This window comes from Psittacula echo (assembly GCF_963264785.1).
Source record: "Psittacula echo genome assembly, chromosome: 6".
NCBI classification, from domain to species: domain Eukaryota; kingdom Metazoa; phylum Chordata; class Aves; order Psittaciformes; family Psittacidae; genus Psittacula; species Psittacula echo.
Genome location: NC_137743.1, coordinates 30,740,277 through 30,758,172, shown reverse-complemented (window position 1 = coordinate 30,758,172; position 17,896 = coordinate 30,740,277). Strand labels below are relative to the sequence as shown.

Genomic DNA, 17,896 nt, shown 5'->3' with positions numbered 1-17,896 from the left:
GAACTTGGTCGTTTCAATTTCTCAACAAACAGTATAGAAATGTGTGCTGGACAAACAATCCCTCAGATGTCTAGTTCTAGATGCATAAATCAAACTGCTTTTATTGTATCTTAGGTATCAGAAGCAGCCACCATCCAGTTGACAGCTCAACGACAAACAAAACCCCCCGTGCTTCCTCTCCCACCAGCACTTTCTTTTCAGCCATGGCCACAGGCAGCACTGGGAGGCCCCCAGGATCTGCCACCAGCACTAGCCAATGGACAGCAGAAGTCTCCACGGCCACTAGTGGCATGTACAGCACCTTGGGCACGATCCGATCCCTGTCCACGTCTTCTGTGAAAGAGACCTATGGATTTCATGGGTCCAGAGAAATCATGGATTTCACCGAGTGGGTGGCAGACTCTGTGCTAACACGCTCTCGCTCTCCTTCAGAAGGTCCTTCCTTAGGTGAGCTCAAGTTAGAAGTGAAATACCATTTTACTTGTAAGTAAAAGGAGGACTGTTACTGTATCTTACACTTGCCTGACTCTTTTCATCTGTGCAGAATATGTTGTTTGGAAGGATACAGTGTGATTTTGTGTCTGAAACTTTTCAGCTCTTTCTTGACCAAATAATGTAGTTTGGGGTTTTTACAGAAAGAGCACATATGTGGAAAGTTTCATTACGCCAAGAAAAATAATGAACTTTCAAGTCATGATTCTTGTTTTGCTATCTTCAGTTGCTATCTCCATTTAATAGGCAAGAGAACTAAGGATTAGATCATGTCCCTGCAGTCCCAGGGACAGACCTCAGTGCTGCCCTCTGTCCTACCCCTTGAACCATGCTGCTTCACAGAAATTGCACCAGCTCAACGAATTTAAGGCACCTTTCAATGTAGACTCTGAGGTCCTTCATGTCACTGTTCAGTCCAAGACCCTACTGGGGTGCTGAAGGGGTTTGATCCCCCAGTCCCATTTCTTGAAGAGTCCCATTTCTTGAGTCCTTCTTGAAGACATTCACACTGCTCAGTGTAGTGGCTTGTCTGAACGGATTTCCAGGCTTTTCTGTGTTGTTACAGTATTTGTTTGTTCTAGCAGCATGGAGTGCACTCAGGCCCATAATGGTGAAATCAAGTGCACAGTGTTAATAGTTCAACAGTTTTCATATAATAGCAGTTTTCTCAGCATCAAACCATGATTTTAGAAGACAAATTTCTGTAGGAAAGATTAATGTCTTTGGAAGTTTCCTATTTTCTTTGGATGATTCTCTGGATTTCATATTTACTACTTGTGTATGTACTTGCTGTCTCTGGGTGTTAGTGGAAGAAAGCTCATCTGTTTGTTTATAGTTTTGTATGTGTAAAAATGTAAATTATTTCTTTATCACCTCTTAGCTACTGGAAGCAGCCATGTATCATTCAGCATCCTGTCAACAGACAGAAGAACCAATTTCCCTATCACCAGTACCGCGGTTTCCACAACAGCTGCCAAGGGTGGAGGGAGAACGTTAAGGTCTCTGCCAGCCAGCACCAGGCTGGCCCGAACAACAGAGATTTCCACCACTGGTACCAGAACCATCAGCTCTCCAGACCATACTCAGCCCTCTTTGGGAGCCCAGGGTGGTGGTGGCAGAAGTGCCACTGTGTCATCCACAGACCCATTTCTTGCAGGCTCACCATCTTCTTCAGAAAGCATTTCACCAGGTGAGCTCTGACCGTACCCATGGGGCTTCTTCCTATAGACCTCTAATGACTGCTCTGAATGGAGGAGTGAGGGCATGCTAAAAAGTGCTGGACAATGGTGTTGGTCATCATGGAAGAAAATTTCAGCTTCCAGAGAAAAGTGCATTAGCTGTTTTTCTCATTTAGTCACCAGAAAAAGAAACCAGCCTTACTGCAAGAGCAGTCTGTCCTTGAGATTTGGTGTGCTGTCTGAGATAGCACAATTTCAAGACTGCCCTGTTGGCTGTGTTTATACAAGCAGGACATAAAACTAGTCATTCCAGACTCCCGCCCTGGGGTGCAAATGCAGTATTTATTTATCCCATTCGAGCCTGCCATGCTTTGTTTCGAGTACCAGGGAGTTTGGTGCTGCTGTAAACCCACATCACCCACCGCAGTGGCACTGCAGGTGTACTGTTCCCATGGCTGGACTGCAGTGCTGGAGCAGCACTGAAGGGAAGCAAAGCCAATAGAGCTCCTGCAGCTTGTTCCTGGTGCCCTTTTCAAGCCATTCTCCTATGAGCAGCACTTCCTTGCACAGGAAAGGGTTATGTCTTCACAGTTAGTGTTTTCTCCAGGTTTGGTTCTTCTATCATGTTATATCTCTGCCATCAGCCCAAGGATGGTGGTGGAAGAGAGCACACCCACCTATTTATAGCTTAGGGTGTATAATTCTATTTTGCTTTGTTCTTTCTCAGCTGAAGGGACCTTGGCAACAGGAGGACGCCTGCCCAATGCCCTTCTCATCAGTACACCCAGCTCAGTGATACCCACCAACGGTGGGGAGAGGAGCACAGTGCCTATGTCAGCACATACCCATGCAGCATTCAGTGTGGCAGGGAGCTCTGCTTCTGCTCCGCCCCACACCAGCTCCTTCGATGTGGTTCTTCTACCATCCTCATCAGCAACACAGCCTGGGAGGCAGAGCAGTGTTTCACAGAGTGGTGCTGGACTTGCTGAGCTTCCAACAAAGCCACTGCCTGCATTTTCTCCCAGCATTTCAGTGCCATTGCCTCCAACAAGTGCTTCAGGTGGGTCTTGTGATTTCCAGGTTTGCTGTTGAGGACATCCCTGCGCCTTGCCACTCTCCTGAGCTTCCGAGTTGTCTAGCTTTAAACTAGATTTGCCTTTCTAATAAGTCTGGTTTATAGTGAATGGCATTTGAGCATTGTATAGCTGGTGAGTTATTTGCCTCATGGCATTTGGGGCAGTGTTCCTTATGTTGGAAACTAGACAACCAGGCAGCTCTTCTGGGCTGTATTTGAAAGCTGTCATGTAGCCTTGACCTGAGCACTCAAACCAGGGAAGCCTGGCATGAGACATGGCAAGGAATTGGTGGACCTTTTGCCATTCCTCATATCCCAGTGTTTTATATTTTTTATATTATGTGTTTCAGCCTCAGCTCTGCTGCCAGGGTCCCACCAGAGCAGGTTTGAAAGCTACTGATCTGCCCAAGGGAATTTTCTGCACGACCTTCAAGACTAGTTCCTACATTCCTACCACCATTCTCCTCCAGAAACACCATGCACCCCAATCTGTTTAATTTTTCTGGTGTAAAAATACCAGAAAAGTAAAGGGGGAAAGTACAGACTGCCTGAAAACCCCACTTAGCAAATAAGTCATGCTGGTCACCAACTAACACCTCCACTGTGGGGATCGACATATTCAGATTTTTGTCCCTGTAGAGTCCTAAATAGTATTATTAATATGCAAAATAAATGTTTTTATATAAATCTATGTGTATATCTGATTCGCAGTTCCAGAGGGAGGGAGAAGAGTTTCTGGTGCTCCTACTGAGACCGTATATGTCTCGACCACATTCCCCAGCCACAAGGAGGGGACATCTCAGGCTGTAACTAACCATGGCATGTGGAGCACAGCAGCAGAAAGCCCCATGTCTCACACAGACATGGTCAGGGAGCCCCATACTAGCTTCCTCCCAACTTCCACAGCATGGCCTGGAGCAGGACACTTCTCATCCAGCCAAGCAGGGTATCCAGAGCCCAAGGTCACCCTTTCATCCAGGGTCTCCAGCTACTTCTCAGCTACCCGTGTACCTTCAGGTGAGTTTTATTGAACTCTGGGATGGAGTTTGGAATAGAAAACACAGTACTGCCCCTCGTCTCCCCTCTTCCATGGGGTTGATACGACCACAAACATGTCAGAGTTTTGTGGGTATCATGATAAGGATTTATAAGCAGTGGTAATTCTGCTGCTTGGTATTGTATATCTGCAGCTGTTGATGCTTAACAAAAACATCTCAGGACTGAGATGTGTAACTTCCTCCTGTAGGACACATCCACTACCTGCCTGGGTTGTGGTGATAATTACATGCCATTATGACTCTAATGGTACTGATTGTCTCTCTCTCTTTCTTTAGAGTAAGCTTTTAGTATAAAATCCACATTTAAGGTGATATATTTGTGAGGTCTTCTTAATCTGTATTTAATCTTTATCTGCACAATTTTGTTAATCTGCATTTCCAAGCAGAATCATTGTAGAACTCACAAGTGCTATCTACTCTGAGATGATAAAAATCAGATGCCTGCTTTTTTTGATCCTATTCCAGCCATGGCCAGCAGCCATCACTCCCTAAGCAGCTCAAGTGCTGAGGAAAGGATGCCCAGCCCCATCACTGATCCTGTGTACAGTTCATCCAAGTCTGCTGGGGATGGAGAGAGGACAGTGCACTCAGTGACAGATGGTGTGCTGGCTGGCGGCACGAAGAGCTCTGCTTCCTATGCCGAAACTGACAGTTCTCCAGCATCAGCTCAGACAGTGTCAGTGGAGCAGAGTGGGACAGTCAATGCCTCCAGCAGCAGGGGCTTTGCGGCGGAGACTCTCTTCACACGTTCTTCCAAGATACCCACTTACTCTTCTGTCCAAAACGATCTCACAAGTAAGTTAGTGAGTGTACACACAGTGTACATTTGAGGTGGGGGGAAGTTCATATTGCCCTGCATTGATCTATGTTGTATGCAAAATTCTCATTCATTAGTACATGCAATGCCACCTGAAGGTTCACTCAGGGGAAAGTTTTTACCAAAGGACTCAAAACCAGACCCCCCCTAGCTGGGAATCATTCCAGAAATGAAGCCATGAACCTGAGCAGGGAAACAATCCTGTTTTGATGTCCTCATTATTTTTTTGCACCCTAACTGGTTTCTTTTGGGTGATACTTTCAAGTGTTTCATGATGACCTAAATTAATTGTAGAATTAAATCGAGTTTTCAATACCCTATTTTTTATTTTTAGAGATTGCTGAACTTAGCTGTACATCCTGAAATTGACTGCACCTTTTATAGTAGATAATCTGAATTTGTTGCAGACTGATGTGGTAATAATTCAGGATTTCCTGACTGCAAAGTTTTCACTCAGTGAGTTCACGATAACCTGCAAAGTAACATAATGTAATAAATTCAACCTGCACAGGCAAGAAGATCACTGTATCTAAAAACAAATCAGCAGAAAAAGATGGATATTCTTTAGTTGGGAATTGAGGATAAGAAGGAGAAAATATGAGTTTCATAAATTTCAAGTGATAAAGAGAACAGATATGTTTTGCTGCTTAGCTTGCCACAAAATATCATGGAATGATAAGCGCTCAATCACATTAGAAAAGCAATACTGGAAGGACAGTGTTTTAGAAACCTATGCATTTCGCAGGAGCCTTGTGGCTGTCTGAGTTCACCATTTTAGAATCAATTAAATTCAGGCTATGTTTAGATGGCTCTCTAAATTTTTTGAAGAGCATGGGCCAGTTCACAGACAAGAACATTTTATGTAATTAGCAAATTATTTTAACATGACATCAAAATACTTTCATATTACTCCACCTTTCTAATATATTTTGTTCTTTTGCTCCAGGCTTTTCAAGTAGCCATCAGGCAGTAAGTAGCATCGATGCTGAGAAAAGGGCCTCAGTTTCTCATACAGATGGCACATACATTTCAACCACATATACCAGAGGAGGAGAAAGGACCCTTCTGTCTATCTCGAATAGCAGCACCTCTGCTGACTCCTCAGAAAGTTCCACCTTTTTTTCTGAAATTTCCAACCCTTCTGATCCATCAAAATCTTCCGTGGCACAGGACAGGAGGAGCAATGTATCCAGCGAAGGCAGTTTTGTTGAACCATCTACAGAGCCGTTGCTCGTACACTCTTCCAAACAGTTGACTTCTGCTTCTGCAGGCAGCGTACAACATACAACTCTCTTCAACACTGACTCTGGGTTGTTGACCACTGGCAGGTCATCTGTATCTTCATCAGCATTTCCAGCCTCTTCCTCACTGTCATCTCTGCGTCACTCACTGTCATCAACACCAGCACCAAATTATCTGTTTACATCATCAGATTCATCTGAGCCACTCTTGTCCTCTGTAATGGCATCTTCACCCCCTCTGCAGGCTTTGTCATCCTCCTTGCCCACTTCCTCATTGCTTTCCCCATCTTATTCATTAGCATCTTTATTGCCTCTGTTTTCGTCGCCATCATCGGTCTCACAGTCCAGTGACAGCGATCAAGCAAGCACCTCTGTAGCTACGACTGTGGTCAGGCGGGTGCCCTCCACAGCTGCTGTAGCTGGGAGCTCACACAGAGAGACCAAAAAGCACAATATCACACACCAGCCCCAAGACAGCACCACCTTCACCTCCACCGGGTCTCTTCTTCCTACAGCACCTATGGAGCAGCTTGGTGGACACATCATGTCTGTTTCTGCTCCTGTGACAGTAAGAGAGACCACCTCACTCAGAGTCACCACTGCCCAAGGGGACAGCTTTGGGAAGGCAACGCTGCTGCTTACCACAGACAGTGATGCCCCACAGCCTGGGCCAACAGAGGCACCCTCTACCCCCTCACTGAGTGCCACAAACCACAGCATCATCATCCCTGTGGTTGTACGGACCACAGTGAAACCTGTGCTGACAACACCAGCCAGTCTCCCACCAACCACAGGTGATGCCAGCACTATGAAAGACCACAGAGCTCAAACACCTGCTGCCACTAAGCGTGTCTATACCACTAGCAAAAGCACAGAAGCTGTGGATCCCACCACTGCAAGGCCTGGTAAAGTCACCGAGGAAAGCATCCTTGTTACGAGTCCTTCTGAAGCCTCTCCAACCAGCAAGACCACTGTGAGCCCTGCAACTACTTTGGCTGCTACTAAAGCAACCACTGTTCCTCCATCAAGTAGCACACCCAGGCCGAGGATGTCATCTCCAGCAACAGGTAATGTGCCTAGTGGTGCTCATCAGTGGTGGGGACACCAGGAACACCTGGGTCCCCCTTTAAGGGTCTCCAAAGGGTTCCACTTAAACTTGAGAAGAAACTTCTTCTCAGTGAGGGTGACGGAACACTGGAACAGGCTGCCCAGGGGGCTTGTGGAGTCTCCTTCTCTGGAGACATTCAAAACCCGCCTGGACACATTCCTGTGTAACCTCATCTAGGTGTTCCTGCTGCGGCAGGGGGATTGGACTAGATGATCTTTTGAGGTCCCTTCCAATCTCTAGCATACGGTGATACTGTGATACTGTGATGTATGTGTGTATGACAAGCCTGTTGTCAGCAGGGTTTGAGGGTAAGAACTCAGTCTCCATGTTGGTATTTTTAAGCTAAGTGTTCAGCAATCAAGCTGAACTGCTGGAAGAGGGTGAGCATTCTGGTGAACATTTCTGTTAGAAATGGTAAGCTGAAATTTGAAAATTTTAAGAAAATAAAGCTGACTGGCCTTCTAAGTAAGAGTAGGATGCATTTTATATTTGTTGATCAGTTGGCAATGTTGCTTGATATCAATCAATATTTAGTTTATTCATGAGAAAAGGCAGTTGGCCAGCACCTGGTATTTGTGTTGGAACTTCTGTTACTACGATCTATGGTAGTTTTCTTCCTACCTCACTAAATCATCTCCTACTCAAGGGCCTGTTGCTTCTCTTGTTGGGCAACATAGAATCGTAGAATCATAGAGCAGTTAGGGTTGGAAAGGACCTTAAGATCATCTAGTTCCAACCCCCTGCCATGGGCAGGGACACCTCACACTAAACCATGTCACCCAAGGCTCTGTCCAACCTGGCCTTGAACACCACCAGGGATGGAACATTAACAACTTCCTTGGGCAACCCATTCCAGTGCCTCACCACCCTTACAGTAAGGAACTTCTTCCTTATAGCCAATCTAAACTTCCCCTTTTTTTAGTTTTAACCCATTACCCTTTGTCGTACATCTTGCCGAGTGTATTGTTACAATCATTTATAACTGCTGCCAGGCTCCTTATCTTCTCAAGTAAATACGTTGACCAAAGTTTTATATGAGTGGAAGTCAGCTGTGTGTCTGAAGTTCAGGAGCCTGGCCCTTATGCCACCGTAGGATATTGTGTGTGCTAATTGCATTAATCTCAGTGAAATACTGGCAATGGCATATATTCCATCCAATACTTAAGTATTTAAAGGTTACTTATCAGGCTAATTGGTTTTAATTACAGCTACAGCTCCACACACACAAAAAAATAATAAAAAAATCACTGTAGAGGAATGGATTTTATCAAAGAATTAAGGTAGCATATCCTTTTTACCAACTGATTCACACTTTAGCCAAGTTACTCTTTTCCTTAAGTACTGAGGCTTGCCACTTACCAGGATGCAAAAGAGTCTTCTGCTACCTTGGACATAGTGCTTTGTACATGGGCACTCACCATTGTGAGAGAAAAAGCTGCACTGGTCCCCATGGTACAAAGCACAAACTGAAGGACGGCAAAGTGAAAATTCAGTATTTTAAAATATGTCCACCCATTTCTGGCTGTTTAGATCAGAGGCAGCAAATCTCCTCCTTGCTGATGCTGGAGTAGCCATGCCAGGCTAGTTGAGACATGTAAATTGTGTCCAACAGCGTGTCCTGACGCAGAGACTGGCTCGGGACTGTGGTCTGCAGGGCCTCTGTGATGCCATGGGGATCACAGTTCTGTCAGATATACACACATGGGTTTGGCTCTCATGCTTTGTGCTTTAACTGCAAAGCAGTTCTTGCCTCTGCTGCAGTGCTCATTAGCAACCACTAAATAGTTACAATTGGGGTGTAAGCTGTCCTGCTTGTCTTGTACTGCCTTGTTGCCAACAAGTCCACAGTCCTGCCTATGGTCTGCCCTTGCATGTGTGTGTGATGTGTTTGTGCTTGTGTGAAGTCACAGGCACAGCAAGAGGAGCATTTTTGACCAGGACGTGGGTTTTTCTCAAAGGGAAGTACTAGCTGTATTCTCCAATTTGCAGTTTAAGTTTATTCATCTATGAAGCATCTGAGACTATACTCATTAATCCCCTGATACCCCATATTTCTCAGTTGGTGTCTGCTCCCCAAGTCCTTGCTCACTCAGAAAGAATTGCATTACAAGTGATGGCACAGTCAGGTATCGCTGCTGTGGCCACCCCAGCCTGACATGGAGAAAGCTGCAGCCCTGGTAAAGATGGTGACAGCAGCTAAGTCTGCTTCTGCCATTACTGGGTAGCCTACAGACTGCATCAGTGTTGAAGCATTAGCTTTGGATCATGAAAACAGGGTTTAGATGAAAAGGGCAGGACTTTGGTAAAGGAGTCCATGGTCCAAAGTCTATCTCTGACTGTTTCTCCATCCTTAACTGTAAGATTGTTTGTCTTTGGAAATATCCTGAGATCTGCAGAAAAGCAGTGCTGTAGACAAGCTGGGTGTTCATATTAACATGGATCAACATTGAATCCCAAGGGCTTTTGAATGAATATTCAAGAAAAAGTGGTTTCTGTTTATTCTTTCAGCTCCAACGGAATAATTAAGCTCCATCAGGATAAATAGTAAGCGCAAATGATGCAACATAGAATCTGATAATGCTCAGGGGGTCACAGAAGAGGAGCCAACTTGATCTTCTTTAGCCCAGCAATTGATTTTTGTGATTCTGTAACTATAACCTAGGGGTTTTTTCTGCTTTTGTAGATGTGGATAAATGTCTTTCCAACCCTTGTCCTGCACTGGCCACCTGCAACAACACCCATGGCTCTTACATCTGTCAGTGTCCTCTTGGCTATGAGCTGGAAAAAGGAAAGTGCAATTTAGGTAAGAAAACAAAAGAGAAAAACCAGTGAAGAAAAAGATGGAAATAATTATCTGTAATCTTCTAAAATAAATCAACTGAAGCTCATACTAGTTCAAGAACTTAATGTTTCTCCCAGCCACCAGTTTTAGCAAGAGCTTTTAACTGTTTATACAAGTGCAGTGTCTATTGGCTGTTGTGTTGAGGAGCAGACACAGTGATGGCTTGAGAGTTTCTTAAAAACAGTAACAGAGTGGTGGGCTCAGGCTTGTTACTAAGGACAGATGTGCCCCTTCTGTTCCTCATGTGTTTTACAACCCTCAGAAATCGTTCAGCAGCTTATCATAGCTCCAAGCCCTGCAAACAGTGGGGATGGCACTTGGCTTAAGAGAAGTGAGATGGGCTATTGTGTAACCTGGCTTCACTGGGATCAGCCATGTTCAGAAAGTTAAGCAGCCATGGAAAGTCTTTGTAAGATCAAGGTCTTGTTTTGTACCTTTAGCATTTTTCATGCAACACACTTATTAGTTGGAACCCAGGTTCTGACCCCCTCCTTGAGGACTCTCAATCTCAAGGATTTACAATGTCCCATTGTAAAGAGGAATTTGTTTTGCTAGAGTTTCTTCTGACCCTTAATCAGCAAGGATTAGAGGAATGGAAATTTTGCTAAGGAAACATGGGTGAGGTGTCCCTTAACGGTGTTTTGAAACATTTCTTTGAGCTGGAATGTGTCAGCTTCTAATTTAGAGTGTTGCTTTGATTATGCCTTGAACTGGGATATGAGTAGATTATATAAATACTGTGAGGGTGATTCTCATCTCTTTTTTACTGAGAGTTGTTACATTATAGCTCTCTGATATAAAATCTGTGCTGAAGATAGGCTCTGTGTATGGGGGAAAATGGGAAAGAATTGGAGGCTTTATAATGTTATCTGCAACCGTATTCTGTTTTTCTGAGCTCTGAGTTCTCATTTCCACTGAGTATCTCATGACACTTCATACAAGATTTAGGGGTATTATCTCTTCGAGTCTGGACAACTTGGTTTATTGAATTCTGTGGCCATGAATCAAATATCAACCTAAGAATGGAAAAATGCATCTTTTGGACCTCTTTTCAAACGTCATTGCTCATTCTGTCCAACAATTTGAAAACTGAAAATGTCCTTTTTCCAGTGCTTTATTTTGACTTGTTGGTTTGCTTTCTTTCCATTGGAGGAATGGCTAAGCTATTTGACATGTTTACCCCAAATTATTATAAATAGCTTCAGTACCTAAAGCTGTCTTGTTGCTAAATTTACCTAGTTCTGTCTGTGTTCAGGGGTCCTTTTAAATTAGTCTGTGTTTCTATATGAAATGTAGGAATGCTGCAGTGAAACGCTGGCTGAACAGCACTGAGCTCTGGAGTTTGACTAGGGATGTGGGAACACTGCAGTAAACCTTGGGAATTTGCTTTATTGGGGCAGTGACTATAAGCCATGAGTTTTCTGTCCACTCTGTGAAGGGGTTTTCCATGCAGACAGGCTGTCATGTAAATGTGAGATGTGGATGAACCACAGGTACACATGGTATGGAGATGTGTGTTCTGATTAACTTGTCTTATTCTCCTTTTTAGTAAGAATATTTATTGGCCAGGTCCCCCTGAAACTTAATATTACCCATGGGAAGTACGCAGAGCTCCTCCACGTCGAGGGTGAGATCCTGGCGATGGTGAGTGTCATTGTCAGGACTTTGGCAATGCTGATGAGACAAGTCCCCTTCGCTCCTTTTACATTTGTCATGGGTAGCCATGATACTCTGTAGTGTGGATTTAGCCTTTTTAATCATTGAACCATCCTGGTCTGGAGCTAGTAGGATTGGCAAGATACATTCTTTTAAACCCCATCATGCTTCTCTCCCCTTCTCCGCCCTGGCTGTCAAGACAGCAGCAGAAAGATCTGACTCCTATGGGGCTTAAGACAACACATCTGCCCAGAAAATCCTGAAGCCCTTTTTGTGAAGTGATGTGGCTGGGTTCATGCTCCTGTAGCCTGCATTCTCTCCTAGTGCCCGCTGGCTGCATTGCCTTCTCCAAACCTTGAAAGGGCATTAGGGCTCTTCTAAGTTCAAACTTTAAAACAGTAACTCTGGGCTTCATTGTTCATCAGTGTATCTTACAGGTACTGGGGCAGGTTGGACTGCAGCTGGTGTCACCTTGCTTTTAGCCAAATCCCATGGGATGAAGCTCAACAGCAGCACCCACCTAAATGTACCTTCCTCTTTGTGGAGTTCCCAGCCATGCTATTGCAACCATGTGGCCTTCAGTCAGTTAAGAGGAAGTGGTGGGTGAGATGTTAGTTTCCCATATGCTGTGCCATCAATTGCTCTGAAAAGAACCCTGGGCTGGGGATAGGTACATCTTTGTGCATTTTTTAGCCAGATCATTGCATGCATGAGTTTGTCCTGTTAGCAGGTGCTGGGTTAGCTGCAATTCATCCCAACTTTTTTTTGGAGTAGGTGATTTGGAGATCCCACCAAAATAGGGGGAACAAGGGGTAAGTTGCCTTGATGCTGCCTGCCTGGCTTGGGCTGGGAGTGAAAACAAATGGCCACATGGATCCAGGGGGAAGGAGGCTCCTTGGAAGATGTGCAGTCTCTGAGGGTGCCACTCGGAGCTTGACCTTGCACAAGGCTCTCTTCCCACTAGCTTCTGGCTCATCCTCAGAAGCCCCACTTTGTGGTCATTGCATAGTGGGGCTCCAGGCATATGCTCATGTCGAAATCCCCAAGCCTTTGTTCCTGTCCAAGACTGCATAACGGTGACTTCAGCCGTCCCTTGCTGGCAACAGGATGGCACACTTTTCTTATTGACCAGATGAAGTGCTGGGATGCTCAGAGGCCCCTTGGCCTCCGCAGACAGCTCTGGTGAATGCAGGGGATGGTATTGGTGACCCAGAAGGACTATCCTGTGCCGTGTCCCATGGAGCTGAATCCCTCCTCATCCCCATGGCCACTAACAGCTGCTCTCTCCTTCCTTGCAGCTTGATACATCACTGTCTGGCTTACCAGGGTACCACCACTCCACAGTTAAGGCAACCAGGTAAGGCTAAGGCTACTGGGGTAAGAATGAAAAACTTAAGCATTCAGGATGTTCAACTTGAGATCCATATTCCCCATTCTGAGTGGGTGTTGGGCTTGATGCAATCTGACCTGACAGTAGTCAGGGCATGGAGAATGCTTGATCATCTTGCCTGGCTCTCCTGGTATCCCCTCCTGGACTGAGTGGCCTGGGGATGGGCCTGTGAGCTCCCCAGGAGGGATTTATGGATGGTTTCAAAATTAGCTACCAGCACCCCTTCCAGCCCCAAATTAACCTCTCTGTATGTAAGTTTGTCCTGTTTCTAAGGTCTGTTACAATGCATGACTCTTCCAGTATGTATGCAGTATTGTGTCTGTGATAAGCATCGCTTGCTTATGCCTATGTATAATATACATTAATAAGAGTCCTATGTATAAGGTGCTAACAATGACATCAGACTGACCTGTGGTACTCAGGGCTGTTTTGTTTTGTTTTCTGTTAGGGAGACGAGTTTTGTGCATGTTTCAGTGCAATCCACATTCTCTTTAGCATCCAATGTGACTCTTTATGACGTTGTTAGCAGTGTGAAAAGCTACATTCGAGCTTGCAAATCGCCTACTGAAGCCTGCCAGTTCATCTCCAGCCTGAAGCCGCTCCACAGAGGTAAATAGCATCTGGAGGGACTGTGGTGGGAGGGGAAAGGGGTGTTTTATTTGGCTTCTTCTATAATGAAGAGAAAGATTTTGGCATTTGGAAAAACCCCTCTGAATCTTTATCTTATTTAAATGGGAGTCATCTTAAGAGCCTCTCGGTATGAAAGGGATGCAGATATTGAGCCTTATCTTTGCCACATGTGTGAGAAATCTGCTTCTCTGTGAAAACATCACACAGCACAGGATTAGAAGGCATTGTAGGGCAGCCTTTCATCTTTGGGATGTGACACTGGGCCCCAGCCAGATCAAAAAAACGTAAGTCTTAATTCCACCCGTGCAGCTGGGAGCTGGGGAAACAGTGTGAAAGCCAAGAGACAAACCCTCTCAGTTGATTGAAACCACTGGAGGCTGTGTGGGGAGCTCTGCTCTCCTGCCTGTCCAGTTTCGTTGATGCCCGGTCTAAAGATGACTTACAATTAAGAGCTTTTGACTTCTGTTACCAAATCGTTTACCTGCCAAAGAGGAATGTGGGTGTAGCACAGAGAACTGGAGAAACACATCAGTGTTGTCAGAAACAGTGTGGCCAACAGGACTAGGGAAGTCATAATCCCCCTGTACTCAGGACTGGTGGGGCTGCATCTCGAATACTGTGTTCAGTTCTGGGCCCCACACTATAGGAGAGATACTGAGTTGCTGGAGCGGGTCCAGAGAAGGGAAACAAACCTGGTGAAGGGTCTGGAACACAAGTCTTATGAGGAATGGCTGAGGGAGCTGGGGTTGTTTAGACTGGAGAAGAGAAGGCTCAGGGGGAACCTTATCACTCTCCACAACTACCTGAAAGAAGGATGGAGAGAGGAGGTGGCTGGTCTTCTCCCAAGAAGTAATCTACCCAAGAGGTAATGGCCTCAAGCTGCTCCAAGGGAGGTTTAAATTGGATATTAGGAAAAATTGCTTTACAGAAAGGGTAGTCAGGCCATTGGAACAGGCTGCCCAGGGAAGCAGTGGAATCACCATCCCTGGAACTGTTCAAATAACATGTAGATGAGGCCCTCAGTGACATGGTTTAGTGATGAACTTGGCAGTCCAAGGGTAACAGCTAGACTTGATCTTAAAGGTCTTTTCCAACCTAGTTAATTCTATGATTCTGTGAGTGTTGTGCAGGACCTTCTCTAGGTGGACCCCATTGTTGGTGCTGGCCCTGTGCCCTGTACCTCCTGGTCCTTGCTTTCTGAGGGAGCGATAGAGGAGATTTAGCTGCAAGAGGTACCAGCAGGATGCAGGAAATGAGCACCCTTGAATGATAGGCTACTGCAACAAAACTTCTGTTCATGGAGCTCTGTGACTTCAGGGTTTGAGGCTTTGAGGATAAAGAGCAGCACCACGTACCCTGGGTGTAGGGGGAACCCCACAGATTGTTTTGGCAAGATAAACATGAAGATGAGAAATTTAGCATGTGCTTCTAGCATGCTGTGTTTTAAAGCCACACTCCATCAAGGACTGAATTGCCTGAATTATTTTGGTAGATCCTCTCAGACTGTATCTAGCCACTACCTCTGATTACAATGCTTCTGGTAAAGTCCACTTTTAACTTGAAGTAATCAGAATAAGGAACGAGTTATGTACTTGTGTAAGTGCTTACAAGAAAAGACGTCAGATAAAAAAAATACGATGGATCTAGCAGGGAGAGGTTTATGAAAGCTGAGTGCCAAATGAGTGACGTATATTCCATAAAATCCTATTTCTCATGAATATTTTTTTGTTTCTTCATTCCATTTAGTCTGACCTCCCAGTAAAAAATGTAAATTCGGTGACACAGTTTCCAGCATTTACCCACAGGTTTGCTGAATGCTTGTTGTAACAAATCTGACTTTCTAAAGTAAAACACTGCTTTGAAGTAATGCAAATGAAAAGACAAATTCTTTGTTTGAAAAATGAAAAAATTCAGTGCTTAATATTGAAATGGAAAAAAAATTTGCTTTGGGCTTAGCAAAATGTTTTGCTTGATATAAGCTTAAAAATTGATTTGTTGAACTATCTCCGGGGTGAATGTGTTTCAGCTTGAGCCAAACCAAATTTTTCTTTTTCATTTCCCCTTCTGCCTCCAAGCTGAAACATTTATTATTCTCTCCTTCTATTGGCCCGTACAAATGATGGTAGATATGCAAGAAAAGGTGGCACAGAGTCATGTTGACTGTCTCCTAGTGTAAAAATACTATTTAAAAGAGAAAAAATAAAGGAGATTAAAGCAGCACATGAGCAGAATGAGGTTCCAATATAGGTTGGGGAACGAACTGTTAGAGAGTAGTGTAGGGGAGAGGGACGTGGGGGTCCTAGTGGACGGCAGGATGACCATGAGCCAACACTGTGCCCTTGTGGCCAAGAAGGCCAATGGCATCCTGGGGTGTATTAGAAGGGGGGTGGTCAGTAGGTCGAGAGAGGTCCTCCTTCCCCTCTACTCGGCCCTGGTGAGACCGCATCTGGAATATTGTGTCCAGTTCTGGGCCCCTCAGTTCAAGAAGGACAGGGACCTGCTGGAGAGAGTCCAGCGCAGGGCGACAAAGATGATTAAGGGAGTGGAGCATCTCCCTTATGAGGAAAGGCTGAGGGAGCTGGGTCTCTATAGTTTGAAGAAGAGGAGACTGAGGGGTGACCTTATTAGTGTATATAAATATATAAAGGGGGAGTGTCACGAGGATGGAGCCAGGCTCTTCTCAGTGGCAAACAATGATAGGACAAGTGGTAATGGGTACAAACTGGAACACAAGAGGTTCCACTTAAACTTGAGAAGAAACTTCTTCTCAGTGAGGGTGACGGAACACTGGAACAGGCTGCCCAGGGGGGTTGTGGAGTCTCCTTCTCTGGAGACATTCAAAACCCGCCTGGACACATTCCTGTGTAACCTTATCTAGGTATTCCTGCTCCGGCAGGGGGATTGGACTAGATGATCTTTTGAGGTCCCTTCCAATCTCTAGCATACTGTGATACTGTGAATGTGATGCCAGGAAGGCACATGCGTGTAATGATGGGTTTAGAGAGAACCGCACTGATGTTGACTGCCTCTTCCTGACAGTTGGCAGCTTGTGCAAGCAGAAAGACCCGGAGTGTGACAAGGAAACTTCTGAATGCACTGACTTTGATGGAGTCGCGCTCTGCCAGTGCAAAAGTGGGTACTTCAAATACAACAAGATGGACCATTCCTGCAGAGGTATGGCTCTTTCTGTAGCGTGTTTTGCCTGAATTTGCTGAAACTTTTCATTCCAGTAGAAAATGAGTGTGTTTGTGTGTGTATGTATCACTATGAAGGCAAGAAGCTCGATATTATGAGTAAATGTTAGCAGCTCAAGTTTCTTTCATTTAGTTAAGGGACTTTTCAGCAGACACTGAAGATACAGTCTCTCTCTAGGAATAATATTATCTCTTTCCAGAGCATGCTGTGAATCACAGTATTGAGAAGAGGGAGAAAGAGGCCTGACTGCTTTGGGCTTCAGTTCAGTGGCACAGAGCAGAGACGACGTGCGCCTCTGATTGTTTTGATTTTGTCTGAACTCTCAGCGAACTTAGTAGAAGTGCTTTGAACTCAAAAGCCTATATTAAGACATCATCAATATTTTTAAAATAAGTACCTGAAAATTATTAATTTGTTTTTCAGGTGGGTTCCTAATAGAAATTTTAAACGTAAGGACTATATTATTCTTTAGCTAGTCTTCAGATAATGAAATCCAGTTTTGCTATATTTTAAACAAGGTCTTTGTCTATGTGCTAATGGTCAAAATGACTTCTATAGGACCAGGGTGTCGATCCCTAGTTCCAGCAGTTATTGCAGGTCTTCTGAAGAAATGCAGTTTTCTGATGACATATCAATAAGAATTGCAGTAGTGGTTATATATTGCTTCTGACAGTTTCTGCTGGGTTGCCATTGAAATAGAAGGAGATGCTTTATTGATTCCAAATCTGATCAGAGAGTGAGAAAAATGTGCCTGGAAATAACTCATGGACTGCAGGCTCTGGTATGGACATCACGGAAATAGGTTCCAGGTCATGGTGACCTTCCTTTGTCCTAAGGCTCTAGCCAAAATCTTTCTCTTTTGTGTTTTAATTCCCTCCCTTCATCTTGAATATTGGGAGAAGGATTTCTATTAGGAAACACTTATCATCTCCATTGACCCCTGAGAGGCAGAGAAGGGCTTACTTAGTGAGTGGGGAGCTGAGCTGAAATCTGAGAGGCTTTGCCCAATTCTAGCTCCATCATTTACAGTGGGAACCCAAGGGCGGGTTACTCCATTTTTCTTGTCCGTGTCTCTTGTCAAGGAGCATTGTGAAGATAAATATCTGAAAGACTGTAAGGCACTCAAACGTGATGGTTGCAGAGGGGTAAGAGATCTAACATCTTATAACATGTGGTTACTCCTTACTTACAGGTACTTTTTGTTGTGCAAAATA

At 44.7% G+C, this 17,896-nt stretch overlaps 1 protein-coding gene across 1 annotated transcript in view; it reads left to right on the top strand.

The window, feature by feature from the left end:
• The window catches only part of HEG1 (heart development protein with EGF like domains 1), a gene marked incomplete at its 5' end in the record, with an annotated part of 54,934 nt that overhangs the window by 25,375 nt on the left and 11,663 nt on the right, over window positions 1–17,896 (top strand). Inside the window, 11 exons of the mRNA XM_080621981.1 lie at window positions 115–447; window positions 1,373–1,681; window positions 2,398–2,730; window positions 3,457–3,762; window positions 4,269–4,598; window positions 5,567–6,928; window positions 9,653–9,772; window positions 11,361–11,455; window positions 12,766–12,824; window positions 13,306–13,466; window positions 16,527–16,661. Coding sequence (XP_080478107.1) covers window positions 115–447; window positions 1,373–1,681; window positions 2,398–2,730; window positions 3,457–3,762; window positions 4,269–4,598; window positions 5,567–6,928; window positions 9,653–9,772; window positions 11,361–11,455; window positions 12,766–12,824; window positions 13,306–13,466; window positions 16,527–16,661 — 3,543 coding nt within the window. The remainder of the gene's footprint in view (window positions 1–114; window positions 448–1,372; window positions 1,682–2,397; window positions 2,731–3,456; window positions 3,763–4,268; window positions 4,599–5,566; window positions 6,929–9,652; window positions 9,773–11,360; window positions 11,456–12,765; window positions 12,825–13,305; window positions 13,467–16,526; window positions 16,662–17,896) is intronic.